Raw genomic sequence first — 23,506 nt, 5'->3', positions numbered from 1 at the left:
CTCCCCCACACTCTCCTACTACCCTTCCCAGCCTCTAGCAACCATACTTCTACTCTCTAGCTCCATGAGTTCAATTGTTTTGATTTTTAGATCCCGCAAATAAGTGAGAACATCCAATGTTTGTTTTCCTGCTCAGCTTATTTCACTTAGCGTAATGTCCTCCAGTTCCATCTATGTTGTTGCAAATGACAAGATGTCATTCTTTTTTATGGCTGAATAGTGCTCCATTGTGTATAAGTACACATTTTATTTATGCATTCATCTGATGATGGACACTTAGGTTGCTTCCAAATCTTGGCCATTGTGAACAGTGCTGCAACAAACATGGAAGTGCAAGTATCTCTTCAACATACAGATTTCCTTTATTTGGGATTATATACTCAGCAGCAGGATTATTGGATCATATGGTAGCTGTATTTTTAGTTTTTTGAGGAACCTCCAAACTGTTCTCTATAGTGCTTGTGCTATTTACATTCCCACCAACAGTGTACGAGGTTCCCTTTTCTCTACATCCTCACCAGCATTTGTTATTGCCTGTTCTTTGGATAAAAGCCATTTCAACTGGGGTGAGGATGATATCTCTTTGTAGTTTTGATTTGCATTTCTCTGACCATCAGTGATGTTGACCTTTACATATACCTGTTTGCTATTTGTATGTGTTCTTTTGAGAAATATCTATTCAGATCTTTTGCCTGTTTTAAAATGAGATTATTAGATTTTTTTCCTATAAATTTGTTTAAACTCCTTATGTATTCTGGTTATGAATCGTTTGCCAGATGGGTAGTTTGCAAATATTTTCTCCCATTCTGTGGGTTGTCTCTTCACTTTGTTGATTGTTTCCTTTGCTGTGCAGAAGGTTTTAAGCTTGGTGTGGTCCCATTTGTCCATTTTTGCTTTGGTTGCCTGTGCTGGTGGGATATTACTCAATGTATTTTGCCCAGACCAATGTCCTAGAAAGTGCCCCTGATGTTTTTGTGTAGTAGTTTTATAGTTTGAGGTCTTAGATTCAAGTCTTTAATACATTTTGATTTGATTTTTGTAGATGGTGAAAGATAGGGGTCTCATTTCTTCTGCCAATTTTCTTAGCTCCACTTATTAAAAAGACTGCCTTTTCCTCAGTGTATGTTCTTGGCACTTTTGGCAAAATGAGTTCACTGTAGATATATGGATTTGTTTCTGGTTTCTCTATGCTCTTCCGTTGGTTTGTGTCTGTTTTTATGCCAGTGCTGTCTTTTGATTACTGTAGCTCTGTAGTATAATTTGAAGTCAGGTAATGTGATTCCTCCAGTTTTGTTCTTTTTAGTTAAGATAGTTTTGACTATTTCGGAGTCTTTTGTGATCCCACATAAATGTTAGGATTTTTTTTTTTTTTTTTCTATATCTGTGAAGAATGTCTTTGGCATTTTGGTAGGGATTACATTGAATCTGTAGATTGCTTTGGGTAGTATGGACATTTTAACAATATTGGTTCTTCTAATCCATGAACATAGAATATCTTTACACTTTTTGGTGTCCTCTTCAATTTCTTGCATCAATATTTTATAGTTTTGTTTTTTTTTTTTCCGAGACGAGGTCTTGTTCTGTTGCCCAAGCTGCCAGGCTGGAATGCAGTGGCACAATCTCAGCTCACTGCAGCCTCTGCCTCCTGGGTTCCAGCAATTCTCCCACCTCAGCTGGGATTACTGGGCACGCCACCATGCCCAGCTAATTTTTGCATTTTTAGTAGAGACGGGGTTTCACCATGTTAGCCAGGCTGGTCTCGAACTCCTGACCTCATGTAATCCACCCGCCTCAGCCTCCCAACGTGCTGGGATTATAGGTATGAGCCACCATGCCCGGCCTGTTTTATAGTTTTTATTGTAGAGATCTTTTATGTCTTTGGTTATTTCTAGCTCTATCTTATTTTACTTTTAGCTGTTGTAAGTGGGATTACTTTCTTCATTTCTTTTTCAGATTATTCACTGTTGACGTGTAGAAATGCTACTGATTCTTGTGTGTTGATTTTGTATCCTACAATTTTACTGAATTTATCAGTTCTGATAGTTTTTTGGTGGAGTCTTTAGGTTTTTCCAAATATAAGATTATATCATCTGTAAATAAGGATAATTTGACTTATTTCTTTCCAATTTAGATGCCCTTTCTTTCTTTCTTTGCTTTAGGTAGGACTCATAGTAGTATGTTAAATAACAGTGGTGAAAGTCTCTTTCCTCTTCTAAATATCATCATTGTATTAGAGATGTCTAAGATCTTTTTCAGCTTGAAATTGTAGGAATCTATGCAGGGGTAATAATCAAAATATTTAACAACCAGTAGAGTACTGTAAATAATACATAAAATTTGAAAATATATTCCATTTATTTTTAAATACCCTAAACTCTTACAAAGTAATATGAGTTGTATAAATTGTCAAATTATTCTAATAATTTTCATCTCAGCTTTTCATTATTCCTCCTATTCTTAGTCTTCACTTTTCCTTTATCATCCTCTCTCCCTGCAACTGTCAGTCAAGATGGGAGTCAGACATGGCTAGGAATTCACTGATTCTAGTTGCCATAGCCCGAAGCCTGTGTCTTTATGTGCCTTACTCCGCCAAGGATGTATGAAGAACAGGGAACCCCAACCAGGCCCCTCAGGACACACCTGGTGCCAGCCAGTGAGGCAGCAATTGGTTGAAGTCTAGTCACAAGTAGACAAAAGCGAGAAGAAAAGAAAATGGAGCGGTGGGGGTAGTGGTTGGGAGAGAGAGTTTTTTCTTCCTGAGGCTTCTTTTGCTAACACTTGTGAAGGACTAAATGATGAGTGTGGGGAGGGGAGTAGGATGGGCTTGCACAAGTCTCCTCTGCCTGGATACTGGCCATGGAGGGTAGAAAGAGAGAAGGGTAGAAAGCACAGAAGAGGCCCACACTCCCACTTGCTCAGGGGTGTGCTCTTCTCACTATTAAATGGAGTCCCAGGCAGATCGCCTGTCACAGATTTCTTCACGATTGTACAGAATGGCCTCCTGGACCAAATACATATATAAGTAGCCAAATAAAGCAAAGTCTCCAGTCCCACATGAGGAACTATTGCCTCACCAGGAGGCACACGTCCTGTACCAACATCTCTTCAGGCGTATGGCCCCTACTAACCTTCCCATCTACTACTTGAACCCAGACTTTGCTTTCTCTTGGGTACAATTCGTCATTTTTCAGTTAGTCATTCTTTTGCAGGTTTCCAGAATAGGACTTCCTCATCTCAGTTGTGTGCTTTTATTTTCTCAGAAATTGATAGATTTATATATATACACACCGTGATGTCTGCAGTAGGCTCTCTAGCTCTGTGTTCCAATGTCAAGCCAGGCAGGACTTGGAATCATAGTGCTAGAATTTATATTATAAATTAATTATACTGCTTTAAAGTGTAATTACATTATTTACTAACCAGAATGAAAATACTGAAATATTTTAACTGCTACACTCATCATGGTGCTTATTAGTTTGAATCTCAGCTCTGAATCTGTGGGTGACATCCACAGGAGCTATAGTATTAATATAAGTTCATGGGACTGGAGTCCAGGATATCTGGTCTCTTTAGTCCTGGCTCTTCTGTTGATTTACTGTATGACTACTTTAGAAATTTTTTGCTTGGAGTCCTTAATTCCAGCACATGGATAGGCTTCAGAGAGTCCATGAACACCAAAAAATTCTACTCAAAATACTGAGTGCTTCTGTGTTTGCCTAGAGAAAGAGAACTCTATTCTATAGAGTTTTTACCAGATTGTCAAAGGAGTTCATGACACAAACTCATCAGTGCAATAGATGATTCCCTTAGGGTTTCTTTTAGTTCTGACATCTTATTAATCTGAAGCTGAGTTAGCGGTCAGTGTTGTTTCTTAGTCACAGGTTTTTTTAGTGTTGCTTTATGTCAGCACTGTGGAAAGCATTTTATATATTTATATAATTAATTTAAATCACAAAGTTTGAGGTAATCATTGTTGTCTTACTGTTTAGGAACTGAAATTTTCATAGCACTAATCACAGTTGTGCTTATTTGTGAGGTTATTTTCAAATGTTTGTCTCTCCCACTGACCAAGAGCTCTGTGAGGGCAGGGAATAATGAATGTTGACCACTACTGTAGCCCAACACAAAACATAGCACATTATGTGTAGTAGAATCTAAATAAATACTCATTGAATTAATGAATTTAAATATTTGCTACAAGATTAAGTGCTAGAACCAGGAGTGAAACTTCTATATTTCTATTATAAAATCCAATCTCTTGCCAACACTACCTCTAGAGTCAGACTTCAGATGTGTGGATTGGGTACTTCTCAATCTGAAGGTGGCATTTTCTTAGGTGATCTATTAATTATACTGTCAGCATCACTTGGGGTGCTTGTTAAAAACAGATTCCTGGACTCCATTCCATACCCGTTGTCACCAGATCAATCAGGGCAGTTTGAGAACCCACCATCTTAGGGAATATTAAAACCAAAATATAGTGACTACTCTAAAAGGTAATGTAGCTCAATTATTATATGCAATACTTTTTCTGACTTTTTGTAGTAATATTTACAAAATCAAAATTTTTAAATGTGTTTTTAAAGTGAATAATTCAGTTGGATTTATGAAAAAATTTTCAGGTTCAGGCAACAGTAGTTGGTTTTCTAGCAGCTGTGGCAGCAATTATATTGGGCTGGATTCCAGAAGGAAAATATTACCTTGATCATTCCATACTTTTGTGCTCCAGCAGTGTGGCAACTGCCTTCATTGCATCTCTTCTGCAGGGTAAGTGAATTTATAAATGTCTACTCTATAGCCTTTTACATTTAAATGGTTTATTTCTTAAGATGACTATTTTTATTTAAATGATACTTGTTGTGAAAGCAACAGAAAAAAATCTTATCTACAAACTTAAAAAAGTCTTAATTATTCCAGATATATTTACATTTCATTATTTATAAACCTTAGTGTACAACAGGGTTTTCTGAGGTTGTCTCCTGGCCTTAGATACTCTGTTATAGTTCCCCAAAAACATCAGGAGAATTGTCTAAACATTGATTTGTTTCTGTAAGTTAAATGAATTGGGAAACTCTTTCTGGACATCATGCAGGGGATTTACTGGCTTGTCACTTGAGTAACAAGTGTTCCAGGAATTCTGGGTTTCAAAAGCCATCCTCTGTTGACATTTTTTTGTCAGATTTCAAGAAAAACTTCTTCCGTTTCTGTGGCAATATGAATATAACCTTATACTTAAGACAGTATATTGTTGGCTATAGAATTTTCAAGAGCCAGAAGGTTTTAAAAATTAATTACTTTAGAACTTCTATTTTGGTTATTTTTCTTTATATTTATTAGTATGAACTTTTCACTAGAGAATTAGCTTATTGTGGAACCAAAATCATAAAGAATTTGTTCTTTTTGTTTTATAATTGCCATTTTCTTGCCCTTATATCACCAGCAAAGTTTAAAATGGATTATTGTCACGTTAGGTGATCATACAATGCAGCTAACTTTTTTGGCTAGGTTCTTTGAATTTAGGGAATCTTATTAAAATTATGACTTGACTTCCAAAATATTTTCAAGCATTTTGTTTTAGTACTTTAATTGTACCAGGGGTAGTTTCTTGTCTTTATAAAGAATTACTACAATTGAATGGAGTTAACATTGACCAAAGCAGAGTAAAGTGAAGCTGTCAGAAAATTAAATTTTTGGTACAAAAAAAAATATTATACCATCAGCATGCTATTTTTTTAGGCTCATTTGCTTCTTTTTTCTTTCTGATTTTATTTCATTTAGAAAGTGTCATTTAGAATTGTTCAGTCTAACAAGTATTTGAAAGCTTTTCAAAACTACCCAAAATTCAGAATTTTAAAATGTATTTGTTTAAAGCTTCTTACTTTGAATAATGTGTGTTCTAATTTTATGATAACTTGCCCTTTATAAGCACTTTAGTATATGTAAAGTAGAAACTCTTAGCCATATTTGTAGGTGAGAAAACTTAGCTAAGGTGACTTGTCCAGTCTGATCAACTTGTTACCAGTCGAATCAGAACTAAAACACCAGTCTCCTGACTCTTAGCTCTTTCCACTGGACTATGATACACACAAAATGTTTGTTTACAGCTGAAAAGATATAGATGATACTATATATAGGAGAGCTTCCCATATACATCTTCAAATGTGCTTTTTGGAAAAAAATTCTAAGCAATTACATCTTGCTTGATTATTGCATAATGCATTTTTTAAAAAGTTTTCTGCTATAGCTTTTTTTTTTTTCAATGATATTATGGGAAAGGTAAGTCTCTAGTAATTTAAAAAGCCTCCAGAATACTAAAATGTAAGGCACTGTTTGATGCAAGACAAAAATTCTGCTTATTAAAATTTTGGCTTTTATAGGTAGAGTGAAAAACACTGGGCTACAGTCATAAGCTATGTGACTTTAGGCAAGAATTTAAGCCCTACTCTGTAGGACCTCAGTTTTATTATCTATAAAGTGAGTATGCTGGAACAAAAACATTTAGAGTCATTTTAACTCTAAAAGTGCAGTGAGATTTTGTTATTTTTTTCTCCATAGCCATATTTAGGCTTTCATATTGATTTGTGCTTAGCACATTTAAAGTTTTCTCTTTACTACATCCTCTTAATGAGTCTCTTGGTGTGACAAAATCTACACAATTTAGTGTGAATAAAAGTGTTAATAGTTTTATCCCGTTTGTATGATTTAAGAAAATTAGGATGTAAAAGTACAAGTACACAGTTAAATTTTCATCTTTTATTCTCTCGTAGGTTTATAGACGGAAACTTCAGGTTTAAAGAATATCTTTTACAAAGACTGTTTCTTGTGTTCTGGCCTTCAATGTTTTAAATTTTAATTATGTGCTGCTGCTTAATACTTCAACGTCTTTTTTTTTTTTTTTTTTTTTTTTTGAGACGGAGTCTTGCTCTGTCGCCCAGGCTGGAGTGCAGTGGCCGGATCTCAGCTCACTGCAAGCTCCGCCTCCCGGGTTTACGCCATTCTCCTGCCTCAGCCTCCCGAGTAGCTGGGACTACAGGCGCCCGCCATCTCACCCGGCTAGTTTTTTTTTTTTGTATTTTTTAGTAGAGACGGGGTTTCACCGTGTTAGCCAGGATGGTCTCGATCTCCTGACCTCGTGATCTGCCCGTCTCGGCCTCCCAAAGTGCTGGGATTACAGGCTTGAGCCACCGCGCCCGGCCACTTCAACGTCTTTAAATAATAAAATGAAACAAGCATTTCTAGCTGCCATATGTGAACAAATCTAGTTTTGTTGGTTTTCTTCCCAGTTGTTGTACATATACATATGACTCACCTTTTTTTTAAATGTTTTCATACTTTACTTGAGGGTTAAAATTAAAACCTTTGGATTCATTACACACAAATACATTATCTCTGAGATATACATGTCACTAAATTTGAAATTTTAGCTTTAACATAATTTTAGTAGCTTTCAGGCCTCTAAATGCAACACTGAATTTCTTAAATTTTCTAAGATCCCCACTTGGAGTTTGTTGAAAGGCATTTTGCCAAAGCATTAGAGTAAATGTTCTGTTTGCTTTAGTCAGCTTATCTAAGCAGTCTAACTGGAACTGATAGGCTGTTTGTCTATCCTACACATATTGGTATTTGGGAGATTGATTTTCTTTAAATCATAGCTAAAAACTAATGAACATTCTTTCTTCTAGGAATAATAATGGTTGGGGTTATCGTTGGTTCAAAGAAGACTGGTATAAATCCTGATAATGTTGCTACACCCATTGCTGCTAGTTTTGGCGACCTTATAACTCTTGCCATATTGGCTTGGATAAGTCAGGGCTTATACTCCTGTCTTGGTAAGTTGATTTAAAACTAAATATTGTGTGTTGTCTCAAGTCTCTTTAAATAAATATCGTTGCAGCAATGCCATGAATCCATGGTAGCCTTCATTTGCATTAGAACTGTTGTTGAGACTGATTAGGATAACTATCATTTGTTTTATACCTGCTATGTGTTATGGTTCCCACTTTTTTTTTTCTCATAGAGTTTAAAACTCTGTAAAATAAGGATTATCATCTCTAATTTTAGATGAGAAAACCAAGGATCACAGAAGTTATGTGTATTACCCAAGTTTATACAACTGCTAGTAAAAAAGCTGAACACAGGCTTATCATACTTTGTGATTTCTGTCCTTTCCTCTAAATGTACAGCAGCTAGGAGTCAACTTTCAGTGTTCTTTGCCTAGAATCATCTCAGAATATAAGCTTATAAGTGGTACTTAAAATTTACCAATGGAATGTTTTTTCCCCATTAGAAACCCACACCAATAAGTAGCTTCATGGCTACTAACAAAAAGGAAAAAAAAATCGCCACGAAAATTAGACTGAATGCTGTATAAAGTTGGAGCCATATATGTAATTCCTGATAAATAGTGATAGAGTATGGAATTTAATGAGTTGTTTTAATGCAAAGTTGTGTTCTGGGTCAATGGTAAATGAATATGATCTGTGAGCGTTGATTAAATGCTAAAAGTTCATTGTGGTTTTATTATTTTTAGATGCCAAATTAAAGAAAACAGAAACTTACAGTAATACAAGAAAAAAACATGAGTATATATGCCAAGCCAGAGGCTAACATTTATTCACATATCCTGACATATGTTCATGGGTTCTATACAGATTTATAGTATACCTTAAAATAAATCTAAAGCATATTTCATTTGAAGAAGTAAGAGTCTCAGATACATGTTCTAGAAATAAAGGGCTTTAATCAACCAAAGGCAATAGTTTTCTGTGACCTTTGGAGATACCAAGGAAGCTTCATTTAGTATATAAAATTGCCTTAAGTTATTTAGTGGGTGGCATAAAAACAATATTTAATAAGACTTGGTGTATATGTTCAAGGAATATTTCTCTCATTTAGAAGATAAAGTTGCATCTACTTTAAGTGAGGTGTAAGACAAGAAATGATCAATGGCCTAAATGTAAGCTCTTACTCCCAAAGGTCTTGGCTTTTTTATGTTGTTGTGCAATTTGCAAAGAATGATATATGTTCAAGTATATTAAAGACAACACTTCATTCCCTTCCCTCACACTCAAAAAAAAAAAAAAAAAGCACAGAAAGTGGGTTATGTTATTAAAGGGATAATCTTAAATCTGCTGTAATTTATATTGTTTGGATGATAAATTGATAATACTTTTTCCTTCTCTAAATTATTATAAAATTTAGAAATAGATGCTGAAGTAAGGGATTGAAATATTAGCTTATGGCTAGTAATAGAAACTATGGCTTAATGTTCTTCTCCTACTCTATTATAAAACTCACCCACACACTCTCAGCCAGACAGCTGGACAACTTGTAGTCCTCACCCCATAGAGTAAGCTGTTAACTGTATTGGGGAAGAGAGACTGTCACTAATAGGCTGTATCTCAAAAGAGAAAGCCAGTAACAGCATGAGTTAGGCATGAGTTAGTGCCCCTTTCCCTAGTATTACTAATTAGATAAGTCTCTCCCAATTTGAGGAGGAGGAAAGAGAGAGGAAAAGAGGAGTAGAAGAGGATAAAGCGTTCTGTGTCAATATCATTAAAAGGACAGAAATTCTATGGGTTTGCCCAGGAACATAGAGGGTAGGGGTAGGGATGGAGGGCTGGTAGTGGTTCTGGGACAGGTTACCCTATATACATAAAAAATACAGGTATATTATTTGCAGATTTGGATATTTAAATTACCATTAAGTCATTTATAACACATTTTTCAGCTGCTTGCAAATACCAGATATCTCCTCAGTTAAAGACAGTGGTAAGAAAGTAAGAAAGAGAACGCCACTGAAGAATGTTATCATGATAAACATGACAATTGTTATAATGTTACAGACTTAAGTACTATGAGATTCCAGAAGATAAACAACTATTGAGGAAAATAATGCACCTGACCTTTACAATTTAATTTAATTAAGTAATTAATTTTTGAGACAGAGTCTTGCTCTGTCACCCAGGCTGGAGTGCAGTGGTGCGACGTGACCTCTGCCTCCAGGATTCAAGTGACAGTTATGCCTCAGCCTCCCAAGTAACTGGGACTACAGGCACACGCCACCATGCCCGGCTGATTTTTTTCATATTTTTAGTAGAAATGGGGTTTCACAGCGTTGCCCAAACTGGTCTCAAACTCCTGAGCTCAGGCAATCTGCCCACCTCGGCCTCCCAAAGTGCCACGATTACAGGCGTGAACTACCCTGCCCCACCTAAAATTTTATTTTTTTAAATTATACAAGGGATAAACTCTCCTTTTAAAAGACTTAATCATAATGTGTTGCCATCTAAAGCTTTCAATATTTTGAATGTCATATAGTGGTGCATTAATAATTTAACTGGATCAAGAAATGTAAAATGGAATGTTACTATCACAGATCATGATTTTGAAAAATAATGTTATTAAATATTGCTTAGGATTTTCTAATCCTTGTCTTCTGAAAGTTGGCTCAAAGTAATTCAAGATAAATGAACTAAAACAGTCTTTTACATTTTTTCTGTATCATTGATTCCCCTAAAGAGATATTTTTTAATATGTTACAGATCAATCCCATAGTTAATTTAAGAGTTAAAGATATTTCTAAAGTATCTGTGTTCACATTGTTAAAGTGTCTGCTCTGTGAGCACTAGGGGGCCTCATAAGAACAGCAGTTGGATGCCTTGTATTTGTATTCTGAATACTAAGATTGGAACAGACACATTGAAATTCCAAGACCCCATTCATCCTGCTGAGAAGCTTCACTTTTGGAAACCAAGTTTATTTCCTGAACTATATTGAAAACACTTAGCAGTTTTTAGAGATAAAAAGAGGATTTTATGATAGCAGTAGGCTTTAGTTATAGAGGCCATGTATTATATAGTGCTCAAAGATCTGGGCATTAAGAAAAGTCTTATGGGCTCAATTCATCAAGAAGATATAACAAATTGTTAATATATATGCACATAATATCAGAGCACCAAAATATATATATGATCAATTGTTAACAGATATGAAGGGGGAAATCGTAAGACAATAGTAGTAGGGGACTTCAGTACCCCACTGTCAACACTGGAGAGATCATCCAGACAGAAAATCAATTAGGAAACATTGGACTTGAACTATGCTTTAGACCAAATGGACCTAGCAGATATATACGAAACATTCCATCCAACAGCAGCAGAATACACATTCTTTTCAAGTGCACGTGGAACATTATCCAGGATAGATCATATGTTAGGCCACAAAGCAAGTCTTAACAAAGAAGACTTTAAGAAGATTGAAATTTAAGAAGACTGAAATCATATCAAGTATCTTTTGTGATCACAGTTGTATGAAACTAGGAATCAGTAATAGGAAAAAAATCTGGAAAATTCAAAAACATGTGGAAATTAAACATCATGCTCCTGAACAACCAAGAAGTCAAAGAAGAAATCCAAAGGGAAATTAAAAAAATATATCGAGACAAATGAAAATGGAAACACAACATACCAAAACCTAAGGGACACAGCAAAAGCAGTTCTAAGAGGGAAGTTTATAGCGATAAACACCTGCATTTAGAAAGAAGAAAGATCTCCAATAAACAACCTAATGTTACACCTCAAGGAACTAGAAAAAAAAGAATAAAGGAAACCCAAAGTTAGCAGAAGGAAGGAGATAATGAAGACCAGAGCAGAAATAAACCAAATAGAGAATAGAAAAACTAAAGAATACATTAACAAAACTTAGTTGGCTTTTCTAACAAATAAGAGTGACAAAGCCTTAGCTAGACTAAGAAAAAAAAAGGAGACTGAAATTTAAAAATCAGAAATAAAAGTGGAGACCTCATAAATAAAAAATCACTAGAGACAATTATGAACAATTTTAAGCCAACAAATTAAATAACCTAGAGGAAATGGATAAATTCTTAGAAACATATACTTGCCAAAATTGAATGATGAAGAAATAGAAAGCCTGAACAGACCAACAACAAATAGTTATTAAAGTAGTAACTAAAAGCATCCCAACAAAGAAAAGCCCAGGACCAGATGGCTTCATGGCTGAATTCTACCAAGCATTCAAATAATTAGTACCAATCCTTATCTTCCAAAAACATAGAACTAGAGGAAATACTTCCAAACTCATTTATTTTTCTTTTTACTTTTATTTTCAGAGATGGGGGTCTTGTTCTTTTACCCAGGCTGGAGTACAGTGGCATTATAGCTCCCTGCAGCCTTGAACTCCTGGGCTCAAGTAGTCTTCCCACCTCAGCCTCCCAAGTATCAGGAACTACAAGTGCATACAACCATGCCTAGCTAATTTTTAAATATTTTCTTGGAGACAGGGTCTCACCATGTTGTCTAGTATGGTCTCAAACTCATGGCCTCAAACAGTCCTTCTGCCTCAGCCTCCTGAGTTACTGAGATTACAGGTGTGAGCCACTGCACCCAGCCCAGACCCATTTTATAAGGTCAGCATCACCTGATACCAACTTTCCAGACAAAGACACCACAAGAAAACAAAACTAGTGAGGTGTGGTGGCACATACCAGTAGTTCCAGCTACTCTGGAGGCTGAGATGGGAGGATCACTTGAGCCTGGGAGTTGGAGTCCTGCCTTGGCAACATAGTGAGACCCCCATCTCTAAAACAGAAAGACAAAAACAGCCTAAACAACAACAAAAGAAATGAAAACTGTAAGCCAATATTTCTGATGAACACAGCTTCAAAAATCTTCAATAAAATATTAGCAAACTGAATTCAACAATACATAAAGAATATTATACATCATGACCAAGTGGAATTCATCCCTGGGATGCAAGTATGGTTTCACATACAGCACACTGTGTAAAATAAAATATCTAGAAATAAATTTAGAAAAGGAGGTGAAATATCCCTATAATAAAAACTATTAAACATTAATGAAATAAATTGAAGAAGACACAAATAAATGGAAAGGTAGTCCATGTTTATGGATTGGAAGAATTAGTATCATCCATACTACCCAAAGCAATATGCAGGTTCAGTGCAATTCCTATCAAAATTTCGATGGCATTCTTCACAGAAATAGAAAAAAGAATTCTAAAATTCATATGGAACCACAAAAGACCCTGAATAGCCAAAGCAATCTTAGGAAAAACAAAGCTGGATGCATCACACTTCCTGATTTCAAATTATGTCACGAAGTTATAGTAATCAAAGCAGTTTAGTATTGGCATGGGAACAGACAGTGGAACAGGATAGAGAGCCCAGAAGTAAACCCAAGTATGTACAGTCAAATAAATTTTAACAAAAAAATAAAAAATAAAAAATAAATTTTAACAAGGGCACCAAGAAGACACAATTGGGAAAGAATAGTCTCTTCAATAAATGGTGTTGGGAAAAATGGATATCCACATGCAAAAGAATGAAACTGGACCTTTATCTTACACATACACAGAAATAGTTATCTTACACAACTAAAAATAGATTAAAGACCTAAACATAAGACCTGAAGCCGTGTAACTCCTAGTAGAAAACATAGGAGAAGAGCTCCTTAACATTGGCTTTGGCAATGATTTTTTGGATATCACATCAAAAACTCAGGCAACATTTGGCCGGGCGTGATCACTCACGCCTGTAATCCCAGCACTTTGGGAGGCTGAGGCAGGCAGATCATGAGGTCAGGAGATCAAGACCATCCTGGCTAACATGGTGAAACCCCGTCTCTACTAAAAATACAAAAAAGTTAGCCAGGCGGGGTGGTGGGCGCCTGTAGTCCCAGCTACTTGGGAGGCTGAGGCAGGAGAATGGTGTGAACCCAGGAGGCAGAGCTTGCAGTGAGCCAAGATTGCACCACTGCACTCCAACCAGAGCAAGGCTCTGTCTCAAAACAAAAAACAAAAAACACAAAAACAACAACAACAACAAAAACAAACAAAAAAACCCTCAGGCAACAAAAGCAAAAATAAGTGAGACTACACCAAATTTAAAAGTTACACAGCAAAAGAAACAATCCACAAAGTGAAAAGGAAAAGGCATCCTATGGATTGGGTGAAGATATTTGTGAACCACATATTTGATAAAGAGTTAATATCCAAACTATATAAGGAGCTCACATAACTCAGTAACAAAAACACATAACCCAGTTAAAAACTGGGCAAAGGACGTGAGTAGACATTTCCCTCAAGAGCACATAAAAATGACGAACAAGTATATGAAAAGGTACTCAATGTCACTAATCATCAGAGAAAAGCAAACCAAAACTGAAATGAGATAATCATTTCACATCTGTTAGAATGGCTATTATCAATAAGACAAAAGATAACAAGTGTTGGCAAGGATGTGGAGAAAGGCAAATCCTTGTACACTGTTGGTAGAAATGTAAATTGGTGCAGTTTTATGGAAAACAGTATGGAGGTTTCTCAAAAAATTAAAAATAGAACTGCTACATGACTCAGCAATCTCCCTTTTGGGTATATATCCAAAGGAAATGAAATCAGCCCTTCACAGGGCTGATTTGCACTCCCGTGTTCATTGCAGCATTATTTACAGTTGCCCAGATATGGAAACAACCTAAATGTTCCTGATGGATAAGTAAATAACAAAATTGTAGTATATATACAATGGAATATTGTTCGGTCTTAAAAAAGGAGAATCTGCCATTTGCAACAACATGAATGAACCTGGAAGACATTATGTCAAGTGACATAAGCCAGACGCCAAAGTAAAAATACTGCATGATCTCACTTATATAGAGAATCTTTAAAAATGTGTCAGATACATAGGAACCAAGAGTAGAATGGTAGTTACAGGGAATGGGGGTTAGGGTGGAGGTGAGGCAGGAAATGGGGAGATGTAGATCAAAGAGTACAAAGTTGCAGTTACGTAGGATGAATAAATCTAGAGATCCGATGAATGTACCAAATGAGGACTATAGTAATATTGTATTATAACTAGAAGTTTGCCAAGACAGTAGGCTTTAGATGTAATTACCACAAAAAGGTGTAAAGGGGTTAAATATCTGAGATGATGGATGTTAAATCTAGTTACTTGACTCTAGTAACCACTTAACTATATAACTAACCATGTAATTATATATGTATGTCTATGAAAACATCAAGTTGTACACCTTAAGTATGTATAAAAAAAAGAAAAAAGTCTTATTCAACTACTTAGAATTCTGGGTATTCTGAAATGACTGAATACCCCGTCATGTCCTGTTAGCTTTCGTACATATACTAAGGCTCTCTGCATCCATGCAATTCAATGTGTGCTACTTTTCTTTCTTTCTTTTTTTTTTTTGGAGACAGAGTCTCAGCCTCCCAAGTATCTGGGATTACAGGCGCCCACCACCACTCCCGGCTAATTTTTGTATTTTAGTAGAGATGGGGTTTTGCCGTGTTGTCCAGGCTGGTCTTGAACTCCTGACCTCAAGTGGTCCACCTGTGGCGGCCTCCCAAAGTGCTGGGTTTACAGGTGTGAGCCACCATACCCAGCTAATGTGTGCTACCTTTCTTTTGCTTCTGCTGAAATTTGATGATTTTTGGTATCTGAAGTAAATACGCAATTTTCCTCCTTTTCCTCTCCACTCCTCCAAAAAAGAATAAAGCAAGCCTAAAGCTTTGTTTACCCCAATTGACTTTATTTTTTGTAGTCATCCTGAGTAACTCTTTATTGCTTAATGGACAAAGTTAAAGTTTTTAGCCTGGTATTTAGGCCTTGCAGAATCAGTTGGAAACTTACCTTCTCAAGCTTCTGCCTGCTTCTCATGTTCTATACCGTTTACTCAAGCCAAACTCAGCTGTTACTGATCTCATATATCATCTGTTTTTTTTTTTTTTATTTCCTTCTTATTCCCCTCCTCCAATTCATCCTCTTCTTCCCATCAAGGCCAATCTAAATCCTTCTCATTTTTAAAGTCTACATTTATAGATTTTCCTAGTCTTAAGTCATCTTTTTTCTCCTATAGCACTTAATTGACACTTCTCTTATGACATGTTTAATGTTTGGCTGGTCATTATAGCTTTTTCTATAAATGTTATACCTTCTCTTATGAGGATATAACCTTCTTAAGGACAAAACTGTGTTCTTATTTTATTTCTTTGTAGCACCCTGTGGTGCCATGTACAAAATAGATGTTTAGTAAACAGGACTTCACCAAATGCCTTATTGCTTTTGAAAGCACTTCAGTTAACATGATTAGAAGTTACTCAGAATGATTTTGGCACAGTAACTGTCCACTAACATAATAGATTGTAACAAAAAATCTTTTTGATGAGGATATAGTATTGGGGAAACATTGGAAGGATATCTTGCCTTAGCAGAAAGTATCTGGGAATTAGTACCACTATAGAAAAATAAAAATGGCAACACATGGCTAGAAAAGATCTATTTCAAATGGAAATAGAAAGTTCAGAGAGTCATCTAAGCTCTGGATTCTGATACACTTTTGTGTGGCTTACAGGGACAATATAAAGGCATTTATACATTCATATAGTAATCTTTAAACATATAGTAATCTTTAAAAGTTATTAACAGGATTCAGCATTGGGCCAGTAACTGGAATATATGTATGTTCACATGATTGTTGCTCTTTCTTTCTGTTTGCATAAGTTCCAATAAGATTTTTAAAATTCCTTTTCACATATTATATAACGCTATATAATTCTTGTGTGTACATGGTATTTATTGATTTGAAAAAAGTTATTAGATATTCTCTTTGTAAGCAAGATCTGAGAGGCAAAATGTTGATTGATTTTTCATTTTTCAAGATTAACTTTAAACAGATGACTTGGCTGAAGCTGTAAGAGCAGTAGCAATTAGCCTCAGGTTACTGCATTCCTGTGGAGACTAACAAGGATGCCACCTGGTTATTTACAGACCATTCTAGAATATATCTGCCTTAATGTGGTGGTGTGAGTAGAATCTAAATTTATCTTGAATGTCTCTATGCTTGAGGGATTTTTAGCACTGTACCATCTTAGGTTAGAGTGATTTCTAGAGTTTCAGTTCCCTGAGAACATTTAGATTGATTATTAATTGGCATTTAGAAAAAAAATCACAACTTACAGTGCCCATTGCTTTGTTGTTTACATAGAAACAGCTGATATATAAAAATTGTCAATCATAACAGCTACGTATTTCAGAAGAATTTGGGGTGAGAATGATGAAACTATTAATGAAATGATATAATAGCAGTTGGGAAATGCCATCAACAATATAAAATGAAAACTGTGGGAGTCACAAAAGATGCTAGTTATGTTTGCCAGTTAGGTGGCATCAGAGCAATTTGAACTCCTTTAGCTGTGTTAATCTGTACTTTTCTGTAGTTTGCCTGTATCACAGAATCAGTATAAATGTATATGGACATTTATTAGGCTTAACATTCCAAAAAGGTTTAAATATGCATGTATTAGTTACCTATTGCTGTTGTAACAAATTACCACAAACCTTGTGGCTTAAAACAATATAAAAGGTTTTTGGGTTTTTTTTTGTTTGTTTTGTTTTTACTGTTCTGGAAGCCAGAACAATTACAATTAAGTATAAATTCAAAATGAGTTATATAGGAATAAAATCCAGGTGTCATCAGGGTTGGATCCTTCTGGAGGTTTCCGGGGGAGAATCTGTTCCTTGCCCCTTCCATCTTCTGGTGGCTGCCTGCCGGTGTTCTTGGCTGGTAGCTGTATGACTCCAGTCTCTGTTTCTGTGGTCACATTGCGTTTTCCTCTTCTGCAGCCAAATCTGCTCCTGCCTCCCTCCTATAAGGATACCTGCAATTATATTTAGGGGTCACACAAATAATCCAGGATAATCTTCCCATCCCAAAATTCTTGACTTAATCATTTCTACAAATCCCCTTTTGCCATATAAGGTAGCATTTCACAGGTCCTGTGAATTATTACGTAGATTTTATTCAGCCTACCCTAATACCCATTATGATATACCCACATTTTAATACAAAATATTATTTTAACCAGGATCTTTTAAATGTGTTTCACTTAGAAGGAAGATGATTTCACATTTTAATATTAATGCGGAAGTTCATAGTTGGCTTTTAATTGACTATTTCCTCTTGATTGTTTCATTGGTGGTTTTCTAAAAGTAATTCTTTAATTTTATGACGTCTATAAAACACCAGTATATCCAAAAAAGAGAAATGTTTGTATCATCTCTTATTATATATTTGTAATTTTCCCTACCTATCAAAATTGGATTAGAAGTTAGCCAGGAATAAGTTGGGAGTGTCCTATAGAATTATCCATATGATCTAATTTGGTGGGAATGGGCATGTTGGATTTGGCAGATAATGGAAGTAGAATACATTTACAGTAAATCATTTGGAAATTTGGGTTTTATCATGGTTTTCTCACTTTTTTAACATTTAAAAACTTTTATTTGAAGATAATTATGTATTTATAGAATAGTTGCAAAAATCAAAACAGTACAAAAAAAGAAAAACACACACCTCCATACTCTTTACCTAGATTCACCTAAGGTTAACATTTTACCCCATTTGTTTTATCTTTTGTTCTCTCTCTTTGTCTATGTATGTGTGTATATCCTTTGTCTTTAATGACATTGACATTTTTGAAGAATGCAGTCCTCCTTCCTGTTTTCCCCTCTGTGAGGATTTTTAAAAATTGGATGTAGTTCACATGCCATGTAATTCACTTTTTAAGAGTGTACAAATCATTGGTTTTTGGTATATTCATAAGGTTGTACAAAGATCACTGTGATCTAATTCCAGAACATTTTCATCACCTGAAACAGAAACGCTGGGCCCTGGAGTGGTGGCTCATGCCTATAATCCTAGCACTTTGGGAGGCTGAGATGGGAGGATCACTTGAACCTAGGGATTTGAGGCTGCACTGATGCAAGATTATGCCACTGCACACCATCCTTGGCGACAAAGTGAGACCCTGTCTGTAAACAAAACAGAATACTTTAGCAGTTATTCCTCATTCTACACCTCCTCTAACAATCACCAATCTATTTTCTCTTTGGATTTGCCTATTCTGGGCATTGTATGTAAAAGTAATCATTTGATATGTGACCTTTTGTGTCTGGCATCTTTCACTTAGCATAATGTTTTCAAGGTTCATCATGTTGTCACATGCATCAGTTTTGAATCATATGAAGTGCCGAGTAACATTCAATTGTATGGATTAATGAAATAGCCAAGTAATATATTCCATTTATGGATATACCAAGTTTTGTTTATCTATTCACCATTTGATGAACGTTTAGGTTGCTTCTACTTTTTGGCCATTATGCATAGTGCTGCTATGAATATTCAAGTTTTTATGTAATGTACAACTTTTTATGTAAATATGTTTTCCATTCTGTTGGGTGTACATGAAGGAGTAGAATTGTTGGGTCAAGTTAAACTCTGTTTAACTTTTTAAGGAACTGCCTGCTCATTATTTTTAGTTTCTCTCCTAAGGCATTTTTTCTCCTCTTTGAAAATTCAGGGCAGGGATTCTGGGGTGGGGGTGGTAGGTGCTTTTTTCAACCTCAGATGTCCTTCCAGAGATTTAATGTTGAGGATAACTTCTTTAAAGTCTAGCAGGGTGCTCCTCCCTTGACCTGAGAATAAAATACTAAGATGATCTGACCTAGCAGAATAGTTCTTTTCATTTGTGTTTAGTGGTTTTCAATGCATTTTGTTTTCTATTTAGTTCTGTTAAAGAGATTGTTGGCAACCTTAGTTGTTTTAGTAGATTAAAATGCTTCTTAACTGGAATGTTATTTATCCCTATCTATTGGCTTACAAGGAGAACTGGGAATCCGTTCAACAAATAAAAGGTTTTTTTCGTCTTTTGAAAAATCACGGAGAAAATGACACAATGTAGCATTAGTCATATTCCTTTAAATAGAAGAAAATATAAAAATTAATTTTGTTAGTATAATTATTTTAAAGATGTGATGGCAAATCCATACAAAAGCTTAGGAGTAAAATTTGTTTAGCTTTATTTTAATATCTATAATAATTGCTTATTCCTACATGATATGGAAAAAATAAAAATTTTGGGTTTGTATGTAGTTCAAGCATCTTTAATCATAGGTGAGAAGATCTTTAAATATCTTAAGAAGCAAAAGAAATAGAAAATTCAGTCAAAGATAAGAGTTGGGGTAAGGGTTGCAGCATTCTGTAAGATCAAAATATTAAGTAACATTTGACTTAGATTAAGTAATCTAAGGCTGTAGGCTATAGGACTGCAAGATAAAGTCTGCCGTTAAGTTAAAAAGTACTTACTTTGCGTAATAAATTAATTAGAGTTATGGAGAAGAAACCAGGAATATCCTAGCTGAAATCCCTGATAGTAATGAAACTTTGATCAGCTAAAATGATATTATCAAAAAAATGCCTTGAGATGATAAGACTTTCAATAAGGGATATGCAACTTTTAACCCTAGGGAGATTTACAGGTAAATATGAATTGAGAATCAAACCTAGTTTTTCTATTTCATTTTGGAGCTTGGATATCTATTATCAGTAGACAGCCAATATTTTATGGAATGCCCGTACTATAAGTTCCCTATGGACAAAAACAATATCCTATTTACCTTTAAAGTTAAGAGCATTAACTTTGGTGTCAGATACATATTTTCTTCCAGCTCTCCCTATTTCCTCACTGAATTCTTAAGTTTCTAAGCCTCGGTTTCTTCATAAAATAGAAATGACAGTATCTATTTTATATGGATGGGGACGGTGAAATGAGATGATGAATGTAAAGCATTTAGCATAGTACTTGGTATATAGTAGGAGCCCAATAAATGTTAGCCCTTTTACTGTTATTGTTCTTCTTGTTGTTACTGTTTTTATGCTATTTCTATGTAGATCATGTAACTATTTTAATAAATGTTTGTTCAATCAATGTGTTACTTTTCAGTTACATTGTTTAATATTTTTGCCTTATCTACAGTTATAAATTTGTTTGAAGTTTATAGAAAATGTATAGCATGTTAGTATGTTTGATAGTGTCATACCTTCTAGTAAACTTTGATAATTTAGATTTGCTATACAGAAGAGAGATTTAAATGTTGTCTCTCTCTTTTCTTTTTTTTAATTTTAGAGACCTATTACTACATTTCTCCATTAGTTGGTGTATTTTTCTTGGCTCTAACTCCTATTTGGATTATAATAGCTGCCAAACATCCAGCCACAAGAACAGTTCTCCACTCAGGCTGGGAGCCTGTCATAACAGCTATGGTTATAAGTAGGTTAGTATTAAAATGTGTGTGTGTGTGTATGTGTCTCTGTCTTTGTGTGTCTTCTGTAAGCGTATATGTACATGCATATTAAAACAAATGAATTGCCTGTTTTTATTTCTTAGGTTAATTATTTTATATAGCCAATTCATTATTCTCCCAGGTATTATAACAAGGGATCTGAATGACAGGCATTATTAATGAAATCAGTAGACATAAAGAACCTTATTTGGCTACCAGTTTCAAACTTCTCTCCAACCAAAGCCTTACCAGACTGAGTAAAATTTAGTGGTGTTTGTCTTTGTGTGTGTATGTGTGTGTTAACCTGACAAGGACATTACTTACTCTGAGTATTAAGTTGCTCAGATGAATATCATAAAGCCTTAGAAATGTATATTCCATTGGCTATTTCCATATCTGGGACTCTGATGACCTTAAAGATGTAATTAAGGACGTATGTAAAAGATTTAGCTGCAAGCATCCTCATCACCCCAGAGTTTTTAATAAAAAAAAAAATAGGACAACATAAAGGTCTTGCAATATGGTATTGATCAGATAAATTATTATATAGTCACAAAATGGAATATCAGCCATTAAAATAACGTTGTAGCATTTCTATTGCTATGGAAAGATGTTTATTATACATCTGATGAAAAGAACAACCTAGAAAAGAGTATGAGTTTCCTACTAAACATGGTAGGTTAAGAAACATTTCTTTTCCTTCCTGAAACTACTAAAAGGACAGTAAGAGAATAAAAATGTTATAAAACCACCAAGATAGAAGGGGAGCAAAGAGGGCAGCAGGTGAGAGATCTGACAACGTTAGGAAGATAGGAATCAGATGAAGAGCTGTTAACTGAATGAGCAGAATGAAAAAAGCTGAAACCTAAGTGACTATCAGAAGCAAGCCTCAGAAACCCAGAAAGAGGAATTAAAGGCATCAAGTACATCTGAAAGCTTCAATGAAGATTGGTTGAAAGTTTAGGTAAGGAGCAACTAGATCCCCAAAATCTTTCTCCAGCTTTAGCACCCATGTGACTGTCCCCTCACACCCTAGCAGAAGACAAGAATAACCTCTCAAGAGGCTAAATCGGAGAGGTTCTGGATTCAAAAACACATGTACATGTGAGGATGTGGCTTAAGTACTGTATGAAAAATAGCAAGACTAAGCAAAAGTCTACACACTGAACAATGAGAACCCTATCCCACTTCCTTTTCTTTGTATAATGCTGGGAGACAGCCTTTTACCCCCAGGCAAAAAATTAGATAATTCCTGTCTGGGGAAACTTACCAGCACAAAAGATCAGACCTGCAGATACTAACCCCTGTGAGTCCTTTGATGAAAGAGCTGCAAGCCCACCTGATTGTCTTCTGTGAGTCCCACTTGCTGACAAACTCTGCCCATGTACACAGAGAACTCCAAGTATGCCTTGCAGTGCCCCTTAAACAGAGGCAGCCAGTAAAGGATTGCTCGACATTTCATAAAGGCCTCTAACATAAAAGACAGGAAAAAAAATGATACTCAAGGAAAGTACCATCAGTACTTTCAGAAAACTCTTATCAGTATCCTCAGATAAATAAGAGAAGTTATTGCATAATAGCTATTGCATAATATTCATAATATAGGAACATAATGCAAAAGAAGATCTGAAAAACATTAAGAGCTCTTGGGAATTAAAAAATACATAAATAGCAGAAACAAACAAATTCTGTAGAAAAGTTTGAAGTTACAATAGAGGAACCCTCCTGAAAAGCAACCCATGAAGCAAAGAGATAGACAATAGGAGGTGAATGATAAGGAGAGAAAATTATCAAATAAATAATACAAGAAAATTCCCAGAACAGAAAAACACGAGCTTCATGATGGAAAGGGCCCGCTAAGTACCCAGTGCAATAAATTAAAGTAGGAGGGACCCAAATCAAAGCATATCATCATGAATCTCAAATGTTTCTGGAGAAAAAATAAGTTACATATAAAGCACTGGGAACCAGAATTATGTCCCATAGCAACACTAAAATGATTTCTTTGAAATTCTGAGAGAAAATTATTTTGAACATAAAATATAGTCACAGTATCAATCACGTGTAAGAAAAGACTACACGTGACAGGCAGGATCTCATGGAATTTACTGCCCCTCTACCCTTTTGTATAAAGCTGAAAGGAAGTGTGGTCTATCAAAGTTAGGAAATAAATCAAGAAAGATGATACAGGAAAGAAGAAATCTATTCTGTGGCAGCATGTGGTTCATTTTTCTGTAATGTAGATTGCTTTTTTCCTGGAGGATTCAGGCAACAGGATCCCACGAAATACTGGAATTTTGTTATAGTACATAGACCAAGATCCAAGGGGGTATTGGA

At 35.3% G+C, this 23,506-nt stretch overlaps 1 protein-coding gene across 3 annotated transcripts in view; it reads left to right on the top strand.

Moving 5' to 3' along the window:
* The window catches only part of SLC41A2 (solute carrier family 41 member 2), a 138,747-nt gene that overhangs the window by 57,013 nt on the left and 58,228 nt on the right, over positions 1-23,506 (top strand). For all 3 annotated transcript variants that reach the window (XM_008004493.3, XM_037996600.2, XM_073021050.1), the window contains 3 exons: positions 4,623-4,767; positions 7,683-7,829; positions 21,013-21,160. In XM_008004493.3, coding sequence (XP_008002684.1) covers positions 4,623-4,767; positions 7,683-7,829; positions 21,013-21,160 — 440 coding nt within the window. The remainder of the gene's footprint in view (positions 1-4,622; positions 4,768-7,682; positions 7,830-21,012; positions 21,161-23,506) is intronic.

Source organism: Chlorocebus sabaeus, chromosome 11, assembly GCF_047675955.1.
Source record: "Chlorocebus sabaeus isolate Y175 chromosome 11, mChlSab1.0.hap1, whole genome shotgun sequence".
NCBI lineage: Eukaryota > Metazoa > Chordata > Mammalia > Primates > Cercopithecidae > Chlorocebus > Chlorocebus sabaeus.
The sequence above is the reverse complement of the archived record's forward strand: the minus strand, read 5'-3'. Positions and strand labels throughout refer to the sequence as shown.